This window comes from Elephantulus edwardii, unplaced genomic scaffold, assembly GCF_000299155.1.
Source record: "Elephantulus edwardii isolate Elephantulus edwardi_28Jun2011 unplaced genomic scaffold, EleEdw1.0 scaffold00026, whole genome shotgun sequence".
Lineage (NCBI taxonomy): Eukaryota > Metazoa > Chordata > Mammalia > Macroscelidea > Macroscelididae > Elephantulus > Elephantulus edwardii.
Window position 1 is genome coordinate 19,528,780 of NW_006399776.1, and position 19,387 is coordinate 19,548,166.

Here is a 19,387-nt window from a genome sequence, read left to right on the forward strand (position 1 = left end):
TTCGTCCTGGCTTTCAAAGGTTTACTGTATAGTGCAGATAATTTTTTTTTTGCTTTGCATATATTTGCTTTAGACAGACTTCATGAAATCAATTGATTAAGTCTTAACCTTTCTTAGATAAAACTCAGGGTAAACTAGACTGGATTTGGGGCATTGAAAAATTCTTCAATAATCACATGTAGCAATTTCCTCAAGCTGTTTTTTAAAATTAGATTGATTTTATCTATCATTTAAAATCATACCTTCAATGTTTCAAATATTCATAATATCACTACTACAGTGAAAGTTTACTTTTAACTTAACTTGTTGCCTTAGCTAAAATTGTTGTGTATCATACAGTTGAAACCGATCCATAGTTGAACCTTTGGCGGTTTTCAGAGGCAGTTAATCCCATCCTTCTCCCGCCTAGCAGCTAGTGGATTTGAACCACTTCCTTTCAGTATTGCAGCGCAGCTTCTTGCCACTAGGCCACCAGTGCTCCCCTAGCTAAAAATTACTGAATGAAAAACAACAACAACAAGGATAATAATAACAACACCCCCCCCCCACCCAGTAACAATAAGATGAACTATTTATTTGGCATTGGCTTGATTCTTTACATATATTGCCCCGCCCCTTATCACTCTTCCAGCCTTATAAATCTTCATTCTTGTTTGTGTCTCTAGCATGAGAGCAGTTTATGTTCACTGTTGGTGCTCAATATTTGTTAAATGAATGAGACAGAAATAGGGTTGGAAAAACAGTGATTTGGACAATTACGGTGGATAAAAACGAAAAATTAGAGCTCGAGAGATTTGGGAAGTGTGGAAGATGCGCACTCCCTGGCACTGTCAGAGGGGGACACTAAAATGACCCCAGTGTCCGCGGCGATGGGCAAGGAGAAAGAAGGGGCCACCAAGGCAGTCGTGTCAACTAGGGTGCAAACAAGTGGTAACACCACCCAATCTCTCCTTCTCCGCTGTCCCCGATTCCAGCACCCCTGTCTTCTACCAGGGAGGGTGCTACGAGTAGCAGGACCCAGGCGGGTGTCACAGCGCCGAGCGGAAGGCCTCCTCCAGGAGGAGGGGCTGCGGGAGCGGGAGGGGTGGGGCCCCGGGCGCAGAGCCCGCGGGTGGGGGTGGGGTTGGTGGGAGAGGTGGGAAAGGAAGAGGCAGCGTGAGCCGAGGGGCTGAATCGCTCTTTGGCCCCTGACCCTACTGAGGGGGAGCGACATCCAGAGTTGCTACCACACTAAGTGACAATGAGCCTAGTGGGGCCACTGAAGGGAGCGGGCTGGTTCTAATACTTAAGTGATCTGATATGAAGTTAAACTTGTGAAAGCGAGAAAGTAAGTGAGTTCTTGCAAAGGCTAGATATTGTGTGGTTCTGTTACAGAAATTTTCACTTCACGAAGTTATAGCAAAAAATCGCGGATTCCATGCCCCTACCCACCCTCCTCCCATCCCTGTCCTTTCTCTATATCTAGAGCCCTGCAATTCTTGACCTTCATACTCTCTTTTCCCTATGTGGTCCTCGATATAGACTCCTGATGTGTTCTCTTGAACCTTGTAACCTTCCAGTTGGCACTGTTGGCGGGGCTGACCTTGCTCTCCTTGTCCAGAAAACACCGGCTCACAACATTTTATTCCAGGGTTGCGCCATCTGAGGTTTTGACATTTTCTTTTCCAATGTCTTAAAATTTATTGTAGACAGAATCCGGAATGGACTTGCAAATAAACGATTCAGGGATTTCCCCCAGCTTCCTTGCTGAACACGTGCGTGCAGCGTTGCAACTCTGGATGCCCCTAGGGGAAAGGGTCCAGAGCGGGGTGGAGACTAGGTTTGCCCCCCAGCCACAGGCGATTGAATATGGGTGTGTCACCATAGAGACGCCTTCCCGCTCCACTACCATTGGTTGGGGATTCCTGGCTACGCATATAAATTAGCCAGAGCACGGTGAATAGTACCCTGTATCCGCCACACCCCGCCACTGCAATTCAGAGGAGTGCAGCTGACTGGATCCGGGGAGGGCAGACTCTTCGCGGCGCTACCATGGAGAACGAGTGAGTTGAGCACCAGGCCCCAGGGAACCCGGAGGCCCCGTGGAGAGGGGAAATGGCTGTTACGGAGACAGGTTCCTGCACTCTTGGCTCCATCGGGACCAAGAGAGGGAGCGAGTGTCTTGGAGATGCCAAGAGGCCTGGCAGGGTGCCCATTGTAAGGGGCAAGGCGGAAGAGCAGCGGGGTGCGGGCAGGGGCGCAAGCTGGGGCGCGCGCGGGAACAGAGCAGAGGTGGCGCCACCGGCGTAGGAAGGCGACAACGTTGGTGCTATCTACTGATAACAGGAACCAGTGTGCGCTCGGTGTTGGGAGAGGGTGTACGTGGAGAGCGAGGCGTACTTCTCGTCCCCGCACTACAGCTCCTCCACACAGGGAGAAAGATCTGCCCACCCCATCCCAGATTCCACTCTGGAGCCTAGGCATAGGGGTGACACACTGTGGGTGCTCAGAAAGGGAGTTTTTCGGCAAGAGGGAAAATTGGCCAGGAGTTCTGGTGGTGGTGTGGTTAAAACACTGATCTCAAGGTGGCGGTTTGAACTAAGCAGATGGGGTATTCGGCTTAGTTAAAGCTTCGGGAATCCTGTAATCCAGGGCGCAGTTGACTTGGTTTAGTACTGGGATTGAGGTTTGCCTTTACTTTTTCCTTCTCCAGCTCATGAGTCATCTGCTAGCTTTTTTTCTTTTTCTGCCTGAGGCGACTGCAATTTGAACTGTTTATCTTTTGGTTAACAGCAAGATAAATCTAGGCATTACGCCACCAAAATCCTTACTAGACCTTAGAAAAGCCCCTCTGTTTTAGTCCTGGAATTCCCACAGTCTCCAGCACTAGAGGTCGCAGTGGCTTTTGGATGCCCAGAAATCCAGGGTGCTTTTGGTAGACGTTTGGGGCCGCCCGCGAAAGCCTCATGAGCTGTGTGGCTCCATTTATCAGATGGCCAGAGTTACGCATTCACTTCCTCTGTACTTCCTGGGAATGCTATGTGAGTGTTCTCCCTCATGGCCCTACCTCCAAATTTATTTTTGTTTTATCCTCCTGAAGTCTCAGCCCTGACCCAGCTGTTTCCCTGAAGGTAGCCTAGCTGTACAGTCACAGCTGACTTTCCTGGCTATGCATTTTAAAGGGAGAAATTCACATGGATCTGGTGGATCCCGGCATTAAGGGTACATGGGAGCCAGAGAAGCACAGACTTCCACTAGTTTTCCCTCACCTTCTTTCTCAGACCCAGCCCCTTTACCCTACATATTTTTATTTCTCTCCTATATTTCCCTTCCTATTTCTCTCTTTCTCATAAAGGTTAGTTATTAAACCTTCCAGTTGTAGCAATACTGGAGTTTGAACAGGCACTAGAAACAGACTTCATTATCTTGTGCCAGGCTCTGGAATGGAGCTGGTTTTATGCCAGCCTTGGGCCTGATTTGGAGAGGATTAGGTGATTGGGTGGGTGTGGTATAGCCTCTAGTGAGAGAGCAGCAGCCTCCTCTCTGGACAGCCAATTGGCCAAATCTCTTTTCTGTCTCAGTACACATGTCACTTGTCACACATTCTGTATTGACAGTCATCAGGCATTGCTGTGTTGTGCCTTCGGAGTGGGCACAGTTAGATTTTTTTGTTTCTCCTAGATTCTCTTACGAAGATTACCAGAAAACAGCTGGATGGCTTCTGTCTCGTATCGAGCATCAACCTCAAGTGGCAGTGATTTGTGGATCTGGGTTAGGAAGTCTGGCTGACAGAGTAACTAAAGCCAAGATCTTTGACTACAGTGAGATCCCCAATTTTCCACGAAGTACAGGTATTGGCAGTGGGGTTAAGAGGATGACACTGAGGGATAGTGATGAGATTCTCTGTATTCCAATGTGTGAAGGCCAATATTTCTACACCTGATTTTCAGCATTGAATCAAAAGCACATGTTAGAGGAGAAAAAAAAGCCCACAATGAGTCAGAATGACATTAGCTAAAAATTAACCTCAGCAGAGATTTCCAGAATAGACGGAGCATACTTATGTCAATGAGATTACAGAGTGACATTTTTCCTTTGTTTCTTTGCCTCATTGGTGGCTTAGTGGTAAAGAGTTGTTCTGCAAACCCTAAAGGTTCAAATTCACAGCTGCTCTGTTGGAGGAGAATGGACAATCTCCTCTCATGAGATTTACTGCCTCTGAAAACCTGCTGGAGAGTCAGCTATGAGTCAATTCTGACTGGCCAGTATATAACAACAAATCTGACTTAAAACTTTATGATAACCCCTGCATCCCCACTACAGACTGTCATCACCACATGGCCATACACTCCCTTCCCATTTTCTCCACTCTATAAGTTCTGGTAAAAGCAGTGTCTGGAAACTTCCGGGACACAGTCAGGCAGCCCCTGTCTGATGTCTTTCTGCTACTCTCCATGCCTCCAACTATATGTAGCTCTAGCCCTATAGTCTAGGCTCTGGTACAGAATGGCATACTTTTGTAGACACATACTTAGATTACATTAGTAAACAAAACAGTACACAAAAGCTAATAAAGACTTAGTTTTTTAAAAAATTATTATTTTTGTGTGTGTACCATCAAATTGGATCTGACTGGTACAGGAAGAGATTGTCCCTCCTTCTCCAGCAGAATCTGGTGGATTCGAACCGCACACCTCTGGAATAGACTTAGCTTTTTGCAAGGGGAAAAGTTTGTTCCCTGTATACAGTAGGAGCTCTGATAAAAAGACTATTTTGAATATAATATGTAGTGGTGTCCAGAAAACTCTGAGGCTTAGAAAATGGTTTAGTGAATTGGGGAAAGCAAAGGACAAGGGACTACTCTTAGTTTACTTATTAAGTTCTCAGATGACTAACTACTCCTGGTTTACATATTAAAATTTCATAGAGTTTCTAAGACTTCTAATAAAATGAAGCAGAGAGGGAAAGGAAATAGTAACATTTGTTCCATCTGTCACTCCTACCTTCCACGTGAGAAGGGCTAAGTGATAAGTGGGCAATCTATTTCAGCATACTACACTTGGGTTTTCCTAACTGTGGTTTTCCCTTTGGTCTGGTACTTTTTTCCTTTTCAAATAAACCTCTGTCTCTCAACTCTTCCAGACCATTCATTCCCTCAGGGGTAGGCTGTCCAGGTCCACTACACAAGATTGCCAGATAAGGGGAATAGTAATAATGGTGATTATGTCTGTATGGGGAATTATCTCTGCACGTGCTCCGACATGTCCAGTTTGGGCACGTAGTCTCACACGACATGTCCAGTTTGGGTACGTAGTCTCACACGTGACAAGAGAGGAGACCTGTCAGGGTCCAGGCTCAGTTCTTCTTTATCTTGTTCAGTAACCTGCTCTTTAGGAAATTGGAGGAGACCTAGAATTCTCTTTCTGGAGTTTGAGAATGGTTTTGTTGGGGCAACAAATAAAAATACACATATTGAGAATTGTAAAACTTTTGAGAAAAAAAGTATAATGTTAAAAGTGTAATATTAATGCATTCACTACCTCATTACTCATTTTATTTCCTTGAAGCATTCCTTTCTCATTCTTTTGAAACTCCTCTTAAATGCCTTTCATTCTTTCACGTTTCCACGAGAAAACATTCTTTCACTCAATCTCTATTTTTACATTAAACATGTATAGTTATTTGTATGATTATGATTCATATCTGTCTCCCCATAAGACTTCAGCTTTCTGAAAGCAGACACAATATTGTCTTTTTTTTTTTACAATATTGTCTGTTTTTGCTTCATTTTACCCTCCAATGCTGAGCACTTTGAGTCAGCCACAGTAAGTACTCAATGTATTCTGTTGCATACATTTCTCTTTCTGTTTTGGGAACAGTTCCAGGACATGCTGGTCGCCTGGTGTTTGGGCTCCTGGAGAATAAACCCTGTGTGGTGATGCAAGGCAGATTCCACCTGTATGAAGGCTACTCACTCTTGAAGGTAAATGGCCAAAAATTTGGTTGGATCTGAGAGAAAAGAGACAGCAAAAACCCCCCTCTTATAAACTAGATATTTTTCATTTTCTTTTTTAAGATCTTTTTCTTACTTCCTGTTTTATTACCTATCTAGCAAAGGAGATTTTTGGTCTCTTTCCTTATTTTTATGCTTGTATCGTATTATCTATGTGACTGGACTGATAAAGATTTTAGACTTTTTTTTTCCTATATTTTATTAATTTTCATAAACATTTACAGAGATTTTGGGTTTCCATTCATTCTTTGTTGCACTACTCTCTCTACCCTCCTCCCAGTTTGTTCTTGTCCAAATGCCACAGTGCTTGTCAAAGCCAGTTCTGATTAATCTTCTTTGTCAGTGTGTCCTTTGCCATTCCCTATCACTCCTCCCTGAGAGAGACTTCACCCTGAGTCATAAGGAAAAGGGGACGGCGTATTCTCTTAGCTACTTCCTGCTGAAAAGGGACGCTGTGGGTTTCAGGGTGAAGATCTTCTCTCACTACTCTAGAGGGCCCCTTTGGCAGTAGGAAACACATAGACTATTATGGAGATTGATTTTGGGATTTAGATGCACTCTTATTGATTGTGCTTGGCCGTACATGTTCATATCCTTGAAGATGTATCATGGGGGTGTTGCAACCTAGAAGGCACAAATTTGACTAACAAGTTATAAGTACATGATTCCAAAAATTATGGAAAAGTAAAAGAAAAGATTCTTTCATTGTTTTACAAACCCTCCCCCAGGTCCCCTCCACCATGTAGCCCTCGCTCTAGTCTCCTGTGATGACAGAAATACCTAGTTATATATCTCTTTTAAACAGTTTTCTCCCTCCTCTGTTTCAGTGCAGTATACATTATTGAACCCATCTTACTCAGTCTCTCCCCAACAGTGGCATCATGTAATACTTGTCCTTTTGTGACTGGGATATTTCACTCAGCATAATGTTCTCCAGAGTCAACCATTTTGAATAATATTGCATGAGTTCCTTGTTTTTTAATGCAGCATAGTATTCCATTGTGCGAATATACCACAGCTTCTCTAGCCATTCGTTTGTTGATGGGCACTTAGGTTGTTTCCAACTCCTTGCTATTGTGAACAAAGCTGCAATAAACATGGGTGTGCATATATCTGCTTGGATGTCAGCTATGGTCTCTTCAGGGTATATTCCCAGTAGTGGAATTGCTGGGTCAAATGGTATCTCTATTTGCAACTTTTTTTTTTTTTATTTGCAACTTTTTGAGAAAGCGCCATACTGCTTTCCACAGGGGTTGCACCATTTTACACTCCCACCAACAGTGAATAAGGGTTCCAGTTTCTCCACAACCTCGCCAGCATTTGTTGCTTGCTGTTCTGTTAAATTTTGCTATTTTGACTGGGGTGAAATGATATCTCATAGTTGTTTTAATTTGCATCTCTCTTAGGGCTAGGGATTTTGAGCATTTCTTCATGTGTTTGTTAGCCATCTGAATGTCATCTTCGGTGAAATGCCTGTTCATATCCTGTGCCCATTTTTCTATTGGATTATTTACCTTTATCTTGTTGTGGTGCTCAAGTATTTCATAAATTCTGGATATAAGTCCCTTATCTGATATGTTATTACCGAATACTTTTTCCCAGTCAGTGGCTTCCCTTTTTACCCTACTGGAGAAGTTTTTGGATGTGCATAGGGATTTGAGTCTTAGAAGGTCCCATTCATCTATGTTATCTTCTCCTGGTTGTAGCTGATTTCAGACTTTTTGATCTTTTTCTTTGCAGGTCACATTCCCAGTGAGGGTTTTTCGGCTTCTGGGTGTAGACACCCTAGTGGTTACCAATGCAGCTGGAGGGCTCAATCCCGATTTTGAGGTTGGCGATATTATGCTGATCCGGGATCATATAAACTTGCCTGGTTTCTCCGGTCAGAATCCTCTCAGAGGCCCCAATGAGGACAGGTGAATTGTCTTATTTCTTCAGTAACAGGTGGGTGGGGTTTAAGTATTTGTTTAGGCAAGCTCATTGTAGTCTATCAATCTGAGATGATCATCTATCTTGTGCCTTAGGTTTGGAGTTCGTTTCCCTCCCATGTCTGATGCTTATGACCAAGATTTGAGACAGAGTGCTCACAATATATGGAAAGAAATTAAAGACCGTCGCAAACTACAGGAAGGCACTTACGTGATGTTGGCGGGCCCCAACTTTGAGACTGTGGCAGAGTCTCAAATGTTGCGGATACTGGGGGCAGATGCTGTTGGTAAGAAGGGGAACTTGGCTATCATTTTAGCAAAGGAGCATGTTGTAAAATCAGGATTGGGAGGAATAGACAATCACAGACCTAGAGAATAGAACAGAAAGAATTTGATTTGAAGGGAGATTAAATTGACTTCTATTCTAGGCATATACTTGAGTAGGAAACATCAAAGTCTTCAACACTTCAGAGAATACTTAATAAATTCACAAATAGCTTATACTTATTAATATATAAAGTATATACTATTAAGGAGCTCTGGTGGCCTAATGACAAGAAGCTGTACTGTAATACTGAAGGCAGGAGGTTTGAGGCCAACAAGCTGCTCCATGGGAGAAAGATGGGCAATCCTCTCTTGTGTGATTAACAGCCTCTGAAAACCCACCAGAGGGTCAGGCATGGGTTGGTTCTGACTCTTATGGTACACAACAACAGTAAGATATTAATAAGAAAGATAAAGTCAGTGCTACTGGCCCTTGATTGCTTCTAAGGATCATTCAAACATTATATTCCACTTTCATTATCACTAGCTTGAAAAAGGCATTGCATTTAGAACCAAATCAAAAAGTAAACTAGTTGGCTCGGGGGAGTGTCATGTGACTCTATAAGTATGATGTTTTATAAATAGATCATCATGCCTTTCCTCTGGTTCTTGAGTAGATTTGAACCTTTCAGTGATCAAGTAGCTTTAATATATGGAAATAAGGAGGCTTACTAGGGAAAATACTTTGCAAAGGGAACTGTGGAATGACCTGGCCGCACTAGCCCATGACTCTCCTAGAATAATTTAGTAGTATTGCAATCACTATGTGCTTTGAAGCCGTCCTTAATTTTAATCAATATCGAACAATAACAGGCCAACACGATTTCAGCAGATAACTTGGTATTTTGAAGAGATGTTGAGATTTTACATTTTGACCTGATAATGAATGGAGGTGAGGTTACAGGCTGAGGGAAAAGTCGTTTGCAGATCTTGACAAGTTGGTTTCTCCCTCTTCTACCCACCAGGCATGAGCACGGTTCCAGAAGTTATAGTTGCACGGCACTGTGGACTTAGAGTTTTTGGCTTGTCCCTCATCACTAACAAGGTCATCCTGAGTTATGAGAGCCGGGAAAAAGCCTCACACGAGGAAGTCCTAGAGGCTGGAAAACAAGCTGCAGAGAAATTGGAAGAGTTTGTCTCCAGATTTGTGTCCAGCATTGAGCCCGTGTGCACCAAGTGATCTGCCTTAGAGTGGTCTACCTTCTGCCTTATGGAGTCCAAGTGGCTGCTCTTTACTTTGGACCTTTGCTGGGGTCGCCTGCCTTGCCCCTAGATAGTAGGGGAGGAGAATTCCTTTCTTATACCTTCCTTACTTTTCCCACTAGATGCTTCTAGTGCCAGGTTCTCTTTTGCCCAGTCACCTTCTAAAAACTGTTCCCCTCCTTTTACCGGACTGGAGCCTATGCCCTACTGCACATCCATGGACCTGCCTAGGATTTGACTTGGGCCCTTGAATTTGGCACAGTAGCTGCTGCTAACATTTTTAACTAATGCTTTCACATTCCTGGGGCCCCCATGTCATTGGAGACCACAAGAGGACCAGTCCTTATAATAACTTAGTTTTTAATACCAATGTGTTTTGAAAATAAAGATGTATCATTTCTTCATTTTTGTGCAATGTGAATATGCTGGGGACTCAACATAGCTCAAGATTTGCAGGAAAGACTGCAAGACCACAAGCTCCATGAGATTATCTGCTTCTGCCTAGTAGATATTCCTGCTAAGGAATTAGATAATGAGATAATGAGAAGCACTAAAAGGCTAATTTTTGTCATAGCATTATTATTTCTCTCAACCTAATCTTACTTCTGTCTCTTACCTTTTGATTGTTCCAGTCTCCTGATTTTTCTTCACTGACCTCAGTTTCTGCCCCTTAGTTGCCATTTCCTTGTTAAGAACCACCCTTATTTAGTGCTGCTATAAGAAAACCTACACGTGGATGGCTTTAACACACTTTTCTCATGGTTGAGGAGGCCAGAAGTCTGAACTCCAGGGGAAAGCTTTGTCTCTCAGACACTGGAGAGAACATGCTTGCCTCTTTTAGCCTCTATTCCTGGGCCATACTCTGGCTCAGCATCTCCCTTCTCCCGTCTCTGCTTGGCCAAACATTCCACTTAGGATTACTTTCCTCTTAGCCTCTTGCAAGTTTCTGAAGTTGGTTTGTGTACAGTTCTATTTGAGCAGCTTGTTCCCTTTTGGTGCTTCCTTATAGCCATTTCTCTTCCTTTTTTGCTTGATCTGAACCTTCCAGTGACACTGCATCTAGGCATTGCCTTTTGTTGACTAACAGTACTATTTTTGCTTTTCAATATAAATTCAGCTACAAGGTGTGTTTGAAAAAAAGTCTACCATACTATTCTTTGAGGCTTACTTGCCTTTTGAGAAAAGACAGTGCTGAATAAACGTCTAATAGTGATGTTGGTGAAACCAAGTCTCTCCTTGGAGGCTAGATTGAAGCTCCATCTCACATACTTTGGGCACGTGGCCAGGAAAGACTGGTCCTGGGAAAAGGACATCATGCTCAGAAGGGTGGAGGGTACAGGAGAGGAAGACCCGGTATGAAATGGATTGATACAGTATCTGGGGCAATGGGGGTTGGTGTGTCGGAATTAGTGAGACTGGCTCAGGACAGAAGGTTTCTGAGCTGTTGTACATAAGGGTCACTGTGGGTCTCAGGTCACTCGATGTCACATAACAACAATAACAACACGAAGTAGAGTTAGATAGAAAGTCTTTAAAAAGGTTTCCTAATTGTTCTTTGGTAACTGACCTACTTTCCGAAGCCTAGGCAAAAGAAAAAAAAAAATAATTAAAATAATTGAGTGGTTTTTGTCCCTACCCTCTTCTTTCTACTTCTACCTTCTTTCCAGAACCTGGAGATAGTCTGCCGGCATCTGTAAGTTGCCTACACTGGCTGTAAGAGCATAGAAGCACTACAACTTATTTAATGAATAACTTACAGACATTTCTCTTTAGTCAAGTGATAAAATGTCTGTATAACTCAGCTAAGCAACCAAATGTGAGCATTGTTCTCTCAAGAGCCCTCAAATCTTAGAGGACATGTTTGTAGAGCCGTTAGTTGCTATGTATCAGTTGCCACTAATTCTGACTTGATGACCCTTCCCTTCACACCCCCCTCTACCCCCGCCCCCATGTATGACTGAATTGTGCTCCAGCAGTTTTTAAGAAAAGTGATGTTTCAGAAATTGATTGTTGGACCTTTTTTATGAAGCACCTTTGAAAGGATTTAAATTACCAATCTTCCTGTCAGTAGCCAATTAACTGTATTACCCAGGAACTCTAGTTGAGTCAGAACTCATTCATTGCTGAACCTCCAGTGAGTTTTCAGAGTCAGTAAGAAGCAAAGAAGATTGTTCATCTTTCTCTCATGGAGCAGATGGTAGATTCGAACCATATGCCTTTTGGTGCCAGCGCAATTCCTTACCACCAAATCAGTATACTGTGGGAGCCCAAAGGAAAGATTGGTTGTATACCCTGGTCAGTGAGGGAGCTTCATAGAAAACATTGAGCTCTCTTTTTAAAAAATATTCGTTCATCATTGCACACTTTCCTCCCTCCCCATCCATTCCCTGAGCTTAGCTTTGAAGTGTGAGAAGGAAAATGATGTTTTAGGATGAACTAAAGTAGAGAACAATGAAAAGTGCCAATATTTTTGGATCATTGCAATAACTGGTGAAATTAGATCAGTTAACATGAAGGACTCTAGAAACATGTAAGATATCTGGAGGTTGGAGAAGGACTGAATTTGATCCCTAACTTTTCTATTCCTACTCTGCCTTTTAGGGAGTTCTGGTGGCCTAGTGGTAAGGAGCTGTGCTGCCAACCCAAAGGCATGCTATTCAAATCCATCAGCGGCTCCAATGGAGAAAGATGGGCAATCTCCTCTGGTAAGATTTACTGTCTCTGAAAACCCACTGGAGGGTCAGCTACAATGGTACAAGACAATCTTGTCTCTTAGAGAGATAAACAATGCCACCGAAAAATATGTCCTGGAGAGTTCCTTATTTAATTATAATGTGTGTGTGTGTGTGTGTATTTGGTTATATGTTAAGCTCTTAACACATCAGCACACTTTATATTTTTTAAATATATTTAATTCAATTTTCTTTACCCTAAAATGGAAATCTTTACAAAAATGTTAATTTTTCTTAAAATTCTCAAGTGTCTTTTTTTTCTTTGAAACTTTTCTATTGGGTGGTTCTTTTGTGAATCCACCTACTTTTTTTTTTATTAGTTTGCTTACAAAGTATATATTGTGTTTCACACTGTTCTTCATTAACACTGTTTCATACCATCTTTCTCATGCATTATGTTTTACAACATTATTCACCATTGGACTCTGCCCTTTGTTAACCTATCATTTTGCCCTGATCCTTCCCATTTCCTTCCCCTTCACCCACCAAATTGGGCAACCCTCTGGTTTTGCCCCTATCCATCTTCAGCCCTCCTCCCCTTGAGTTCCCATACATGCTTTACTAGTTATCCTTTTATTTTTACAGTAATGGTCTTAAGCAGTATTTGTCCTTATGAGACTGCATTTGTTAGTTCACTCAGCATAAGGTTTTCCAGCTTCTCTCAAGTTAGGTACGTAGTATTTTTCAAAATCGTTGCTCCTGAGTGCTGCATAGTATTCCATTGGGTGAATTTCTCAATCTATTCAGTTGTGGTTGGGCATTTGGGCTGTTTCCATATTCTTCTGATGGTGAATGATGCTGCTTATGAATATTGGTCTACAAATCTCTGTTTGTGTCTCAGTTCTAATTTCCTTGGGGTATATTGCTAGTAGTGGAATATCTGGGTCATACAGAGTTTCTATGTTCAACTTTTCGAGGAAATGCAGACTGTCTTCCAGAGTGGTTGCACCATTTTACAATCCCACCAACAGTGTATGAGAGTTCCTATATCTCCACATCCTCTCCAACATTTATTGCTTGCTGCCCTACTAAACTTTGCCACTGTTCCTGGAGTGAGCTGGTATCTCATTGTGGGTTTGATATGCATCTCTCTTATTGCCTGTAATTTTGAACATTTCTTCATGCATCTGTTGGCTATTTGAATGTCTTCCTCTGTCTTTTGCCCGTTTAGTAATTGTGTTATCTGTCTTTTTATTGTGGAGGCCCAGAAGTATTCTATAAACTTTTGTTATGAGACCCTTGTCTGAAAGGGTATTGCCAAATGTTTGTTCCCTGTTGGTCAGCTTTCTTTCCACCCTTTTCTCCTTGCATCTTTAGTGTCTTCCTTTGTCTCTGGTGTGGCAGGAAGATCAGGGCCTCCAGCACTAGCAATTTGTGTGCAGGGAGTCTCAAGTCAGTGCTCCCTCTCTCAGAGAGCTGAGAAAAGTCATTCTTTTCTTGTCCAAAAGTCTCTTGTCCTATTTTGCTCCTGGGATGTCCCCACAGCTGCAGAGTGAAGGATCCCCAGATGGGGGGACCTATATCCCCAGGGAAGAAGCCTCAGTCCCATCTCTCCACAAGCAAAGGAGAGCCTTAGCTCTCTCACCTATTCTCCTGAAGCTTAATGTCTTCCTTTGACTCTGGTGAGTCCACCTACTTTTATCTTCAGTTCATATAATAGTCTTTCAAATAATTTTTTTCTCTCAAGAAGGAACTCCTATAAAACCAACCCAAACTTTGTGTATTGTTGTTTTTGTTATGTACCATCGAGTCGCTTGCGACTCATAGCAACCCTATGTACAAGAGTCCTAAATGCCGTTCTATGCTGTGCCAACCTCGCCATCTCAAAGACGCTCATTCCCACCACTCCACTCATGGAACTGATCCATCTCATAGAGGGTCTTCCTCTCCTGCCCCGCCCCTCCACTCTCCCAACATGATGCTCCTCTCCAAGGACCAGTCCCTCCTTGCAACATACCCAAAGTATGTCAGACGAAGCTTCAGAATCCTTGACTCCAAGGAGCATTCCGACTTCACCCTCTCCAGGACAAACCTGTTTGTTCTCCTAGCAGTCCATGGTATATTCAACACTCTTCTCCAGCACCACAGCTCAAAGGCATCAATTCTCTTTCTATCATCCCTAGTCACTGTCCAACTTTCTGATGCATAGCATGTAATTGCAAAGACTATAACCCTGATCAGGCACACCTTAATTTCCAGCCTGATGTCGTTGCTCTTCAGTACTCTCGAGATTTCCCTCACAGCAATTCGTCTTCTGATTTCATGGCTGCTGTTACCAAGAGTGTTGATTGAGGAAACAAGTAAACGAAAACTGTTAACTATCTCAATCTCTTCACCACCCATAGTGATGCTGCCAATTGGCCCAGTGGTGAGAATCTTTGTTTTCTTGATGTTGAGCTTCAATCCATATAGGAGGCTGCAGTCCTTGACCTTCTGCAGCAAGCATTTCAGGTTCTCCTCAGTTTCAGCAAGCAGCATTGTGTCATCTGCATAACGCAGGTTGTTGATGATTTTTCCACCAATCCTAATGCCACATTCCTCCTCGTACAGCCTAGCATCTCAGATGATCTGTTCTGCATACATATTGAAAAGGTATGGAGACAGAATACATCCCTGATGGACCCCTTTCTTGATTTTGAATTGTCTAGTGTCTCCCTGCTCTGTTCTGACGACTTCCTCTTGGTCCAAGTATAGGTTTCGCATTAGCACAATCAAATGTTCTGGGATTCCCATTCTTCTCAGAGTCAGCCATAACTTGTGATCCACACAGTCAAAAGCCTTTGCATAGTCAAAGAAGCACAGATAGACATTCTTCTGGTATTCTTTGCTTTCTGCCAAGATCCATCTGACATTAGCTATAATATTCCTAGTACCATGACCTCTTCTAAATCCAGCCTGCACATCTAGCAGTTCTCTGTTGACATATTGTTCCAAACATTTTTGGATAATTTTCAGCAAAATCTTGCTTGCATGTGATATCAATGATATTGTTCGATAATTTCCACACTCTGTTGGGTCAACTTTCTTTGGAATGGGAACAAATATCGATCTCTTCCAGTTGGCCAGCTGGCTGTTCTCCAGATTTCCAGGCACAAGTTAGTGAGCACATCCAGGGCAGCGTCTATTTGTTGAAATAAATCAGTTGGTATGGTGTCAAATCCTGGAGCCTTGTTTTTTGCCAATTCCTTCCTAACAACTTGAACTTCCTCCTTCATCACCATAGGCTCTTGCTCTTATTTAATGAAATTCCTCTGTGTCAGCCAATTCCTTCTGATACAGTGACTCTGTGTACTCCTTCCATCTTCTTTTGATACTTCCTGGATCATTCAACACTCTACCCAAACTGTCCTTAAATATTGCCACCTGTGGCTTGAATTTGTTTTTCAACTCCTTCAGCTTAAGAAATGCAATATGGTGGTGGTGTTAGTGTTAAAATATCTGTAGTAGTGGAGAGGCATAAAATGTTGTAGTATGTCTGGTGATTATTAATTTTGAAATGTCTTCTTTCAAAATTTCTAACATCCTTTGTGGCTTTGTCATTTATGATCTCCAACCATAACTTCTGAACTGACCCTCAGCCAGCATTCTTCCACAATAACTCTTTTCTATTCCTTCCTGGGAGTTTGTGAGTGGCAGAAATCAGCTAGCCTGTCAGTGGATTCAAGTCTGGAAGTACTTAGAGAAGGCGACTATCATTTTTCCTGTCAGACTGTTTTGGGTGTACTATTACTCTAGTCTTCAGAGTTTTGAGATAATTTTTTTGTCCATCTGTTAATTCTGGAGCTTATATACCAATGTACTCATTGTCTGCTATTTTCTGCTTCTATTCTCCGGATGCTGAAACTGAAACTTGGATTTTCTAGGTGGTGAAATCCTGTATTTTTTTTTAATTTCTCAAAATCAGGTGTAGTGACAATTTTCTACAGAAGTTCATCTTCTTTTTGATCTGTGCTAATGTTCTTTTGTCAGGCTTTAGTTTGTCTGCTTAATATTCAGACCAGGATTTATGCTACTTTTCAACTTAAGTTTGGCCTTGGTGGTATTTCATAAGTCTTCGTAACTGAGCTCATTATCTTCTGGCACAGTCAGTTCTTCCCTGTTTTCACTCTCTTTTTTCCTTAGTGACAGCCTCACTAATTTTGTCTTCCTTCTCCAAGTGGAAGAAAATTTTATCAACACTCTATCTAGGAGTTATGCCAGTTACAGATGATGGAATGTGACATGATATGTGTCGGGATTTTCTATTTAGTGGCTTTCTTTGACCATTATTTTCAAGAAAGCATGATGTCTTCTTGGTTCTTACTGTTTTCGTGCTGCTGGCTTTTGTCACTGCTGACAACTGATAACATATTGTCACCTTTGACCTGAATGTGCTGAGCTCAGACTTATGGAGTTTGGTATCACATTCAAAATCCACATTCCTTTTATTGTTCATGTCTTTGCTGACACCTCTAATTGTTCACTTTCATCACCATCAAATTGTGTCAAGTCGTTTGTTTTTTTATGGTGCTCTTTCTCTCTTCAATCCATCTGTTCACCTCCAGAGCTATAAATGTTTGAGCTAATGATTTCATCACAGCTCAAAGTTTGGATATGAGGGTTCTGATGTGATTTTACTATTATACAGAGTTGAATGTCCTTGCAAAACTAATTGGTAAGGTTGATATCCAGGAGTTCTGGTAATGTAGTTGATTAAATGTTGAGCTATTTAAACTGAAAGTTCTGGTGGTTTGAATGTACCAACTATGTAGTAGAATAAAGAAAATGTGACAGTTCACCCTTGGAAAGATTTATAGCCTCAGAAACCCTATGAGACAGCTCTACTGTACCCTGGGAGTCAGAATCTACATGGCAGCGCTGGGCCTAGTGTCCTGAAGCTCAGGAAAACTCTTCAACTGAGAACATGTGTTATTTTAATATCTTCTTCTTATATTGGTGCCTTTGTGCATTACTAGTTTTCTCCAAATTGCAATTCCGGGAAGTGGGAAAAATGTCTCAAAATTATGACTCAATACTGGGGATCTTTAGTGCATGTGATTCTTGGCTAGAATCTGTTAGGAATTTAGCCTTCCTTCTCTTGATTCCTGTAGTTCAGCTAACTTGGTTTAGATCCTAGCCTCAGGTCACAATGACCTAGTGATTACTTCTTCCTGGCAACTGGCTCCCTAACAGCCACGTTTGTCCCAGAGAGATTTGAGTCAAATATTTAAGGACACTGAAATTTTTTTAAACATAGTAACCTATAGATGATTTTATGCATTTACTGATAGACTACTAGATTCTTGCAAAAGAATCTAATATCTTCATTTCAAGAGTCTCTAATTGCTTAAAAATAAAAGCTCTTACGTGACTTATTCGAGTCAACCATGATTCATAGCAAGCCTATGGAACGTGGATCTGAACCTTGTCCCCTCTCGTGCCATTCTCACCATCTCTGAAACACTTGAGCCCATTGTTGCAGCCACTATATCAATTCATCTTATTGTGGGTCTTTCTCTCTTATGCTGACCCTCCAGCTTTCGAAGCATGAAGTCCTTCCACACGGACTAACAATATACCCAAAGTATGTGAAATGAAGTTTCCTTGTCTTTGATGCCAAAGAGCACCCTTGGTTGTACTTACTTGTTCTCTTGGTACATTCTCTTGGAATATTTAATACACTTCTCCAATACCATAACTCAAAGAGTAGATGGACAAATGAACAAGGATTACAGAAGAAAAATCGATACCTTTAAGTTGTGATGCTGGAGAAGATTATTGAACATAAGTCTGCCAAGAGAACAAGTCTGTCCTGGAGAGAGGGAAACCAGGTTGCACCTTGAAGGCAAAGATTGTGAAGCTCCATCTCACATACTTTGGACACGTGGCCAGGAGAGGCCAGCCCTTGGAGAAGGATGCCATACTTGGAAAGGTAGAGTCAGCACAGGACAGGAAGACCCTGGATAAGATGGAATGACACAGGGACTGTGACACTGGGGGAAGGTGTGCCAGAGACAGTGAGATTGGCTCAAGATAGGGCAAGGTTCAGAGCTATTGTTCATAGTGTCCCTGTGAGTCAGCACATAACAACAACAACAACATTTAATGATAGACTATGTTAAGATTATGGCTTTTTAATTTCAGAATGACGTACTAAAACCTATATTAATCATGAATATAAGATCAAGTGTTGTAGTCTTGATTGGAGACAGGGTAAATAACAAGACATGTCCTCTGTGCCTTGTTTTCAGTCTTTTCATTTGTTGTACTGTAATTGTTTAGATGTTGTCATTATCTACTGAACTGGGAGGGAGTAGGACTTTTTTATTTTTTTAAAGAGAATAGTATTTCAAAAGTCGTTGTTGGGTGTCATGTAGCCAACTTCATCTCAGAGTGAATCTATGAACCATAGATTGAACCTTCCCCTATCCTGTGCCATCGTCACTATCTCCAGCCCATTGTTATGATCACTGTCAATCCATCTTAAGGGTCTTCCTCTCTTTCTCTGATCCTCCATCTTTCCTAGCATGTTGTCTTTTCCCAAGGACTAGCCCCTATGGATGTTGTTGTTGTTATGTGCCGTCGAGTCGCCTGCGATTCATAGCGACCCTATGTACAACGGCCCTAAACTCCGTACTGTCCTGTGCCAATCGCACTGTCTCTGACACTCCCATCCCAATTATCCCAGTCACTGAATCAATCCACCTCATAGAATGCCTTCCTCTCCTGCGCCATCCCTCCACCCTCCCAAGCATGATGTCCCTCTCTAAGGACCAGTCTCTCCTCACAACATGTTCAAAGTAAGTTAGACGGAGCCTCAGAATCCTTGCCTCCAAGGAGCCACCCGGTTTAACCCTTTCCAGGACAAAATATTAGAATTAGATCTTTAAAACTAAGTGCAAGTGAGGTTTTTTCCCCTTTTCCCCTGAAACAGTAAGTCATACAGGAGAAGATTGCCCATCTTTCTCCCACCGAGCAGCTGGTGGATTCAAACAACAGGCCTTCTGGTTGGCAGTACATCTCCTTGCCACGAGACCATCAGAGCTCCCACCATAAACCGGCCCTTTCTGACAACATGCCAAAGTTGTTGTTAAGTGCCATCAAGTCGTAGGTGACTCATAGAGACCCTATGAACGAAAGTCCTCAACATGCCAAAGTAGTACATACAAAATGTCAAATCTTGCCTCAGCAGTTCAGAGAAAAGAACCAACACAGAAATATAATTGAAG

General features: G+C 42.3%; 1 protein-coding gene across 1 annotated transcript; it reads left to right on the forward strand.

Annotated features, from left to right (window-relative positions):
* The first annotated feature begins 2,031 nt into the window (after positions 1–2,031).
* PNP (purine nucleoside phosphorylase) lies at positions 2,032–9,424 on the forward strand. The gene is made up of 6 exons (XM_006883277.1): positions 2,032–2,042; positions 3,661–3,830; positions 5,859–5,962; positions 7,733–7,908; positions 8,017–8,207; positions 9,210–9,424. The coding sequence occupies exons 1-6, from the start codon at positions 2,032–2,034 to the stop codon at positions 9,422–9,424; spliced, it is 867 nt and encodes a 288-aa protein (XP_006883339.1).
* Positions 9,425–19,387: the final 9,963 nt, after the last annotated feature.

Excerpts from the sequence above, each read along its gene's own strand:
- PNP (XM_006883277.1), top strand. Across the intron at positions 7,909-8,016 it reads AGAGGCCCCAATGAGGACAG|GTTTGGAGTTCGTTTCCCTC; the intron begins GTGAATTGTCTT and ends CTTGTGCCTTAG. Across the intron at positions 8,208-9,209 it reads ACTGGGGGCAGATGCTGTTG|GCATGAGCACGGTTCCAGAA; the intron begins GTAAGAAGGGGA and ends TCTACCCACCAG.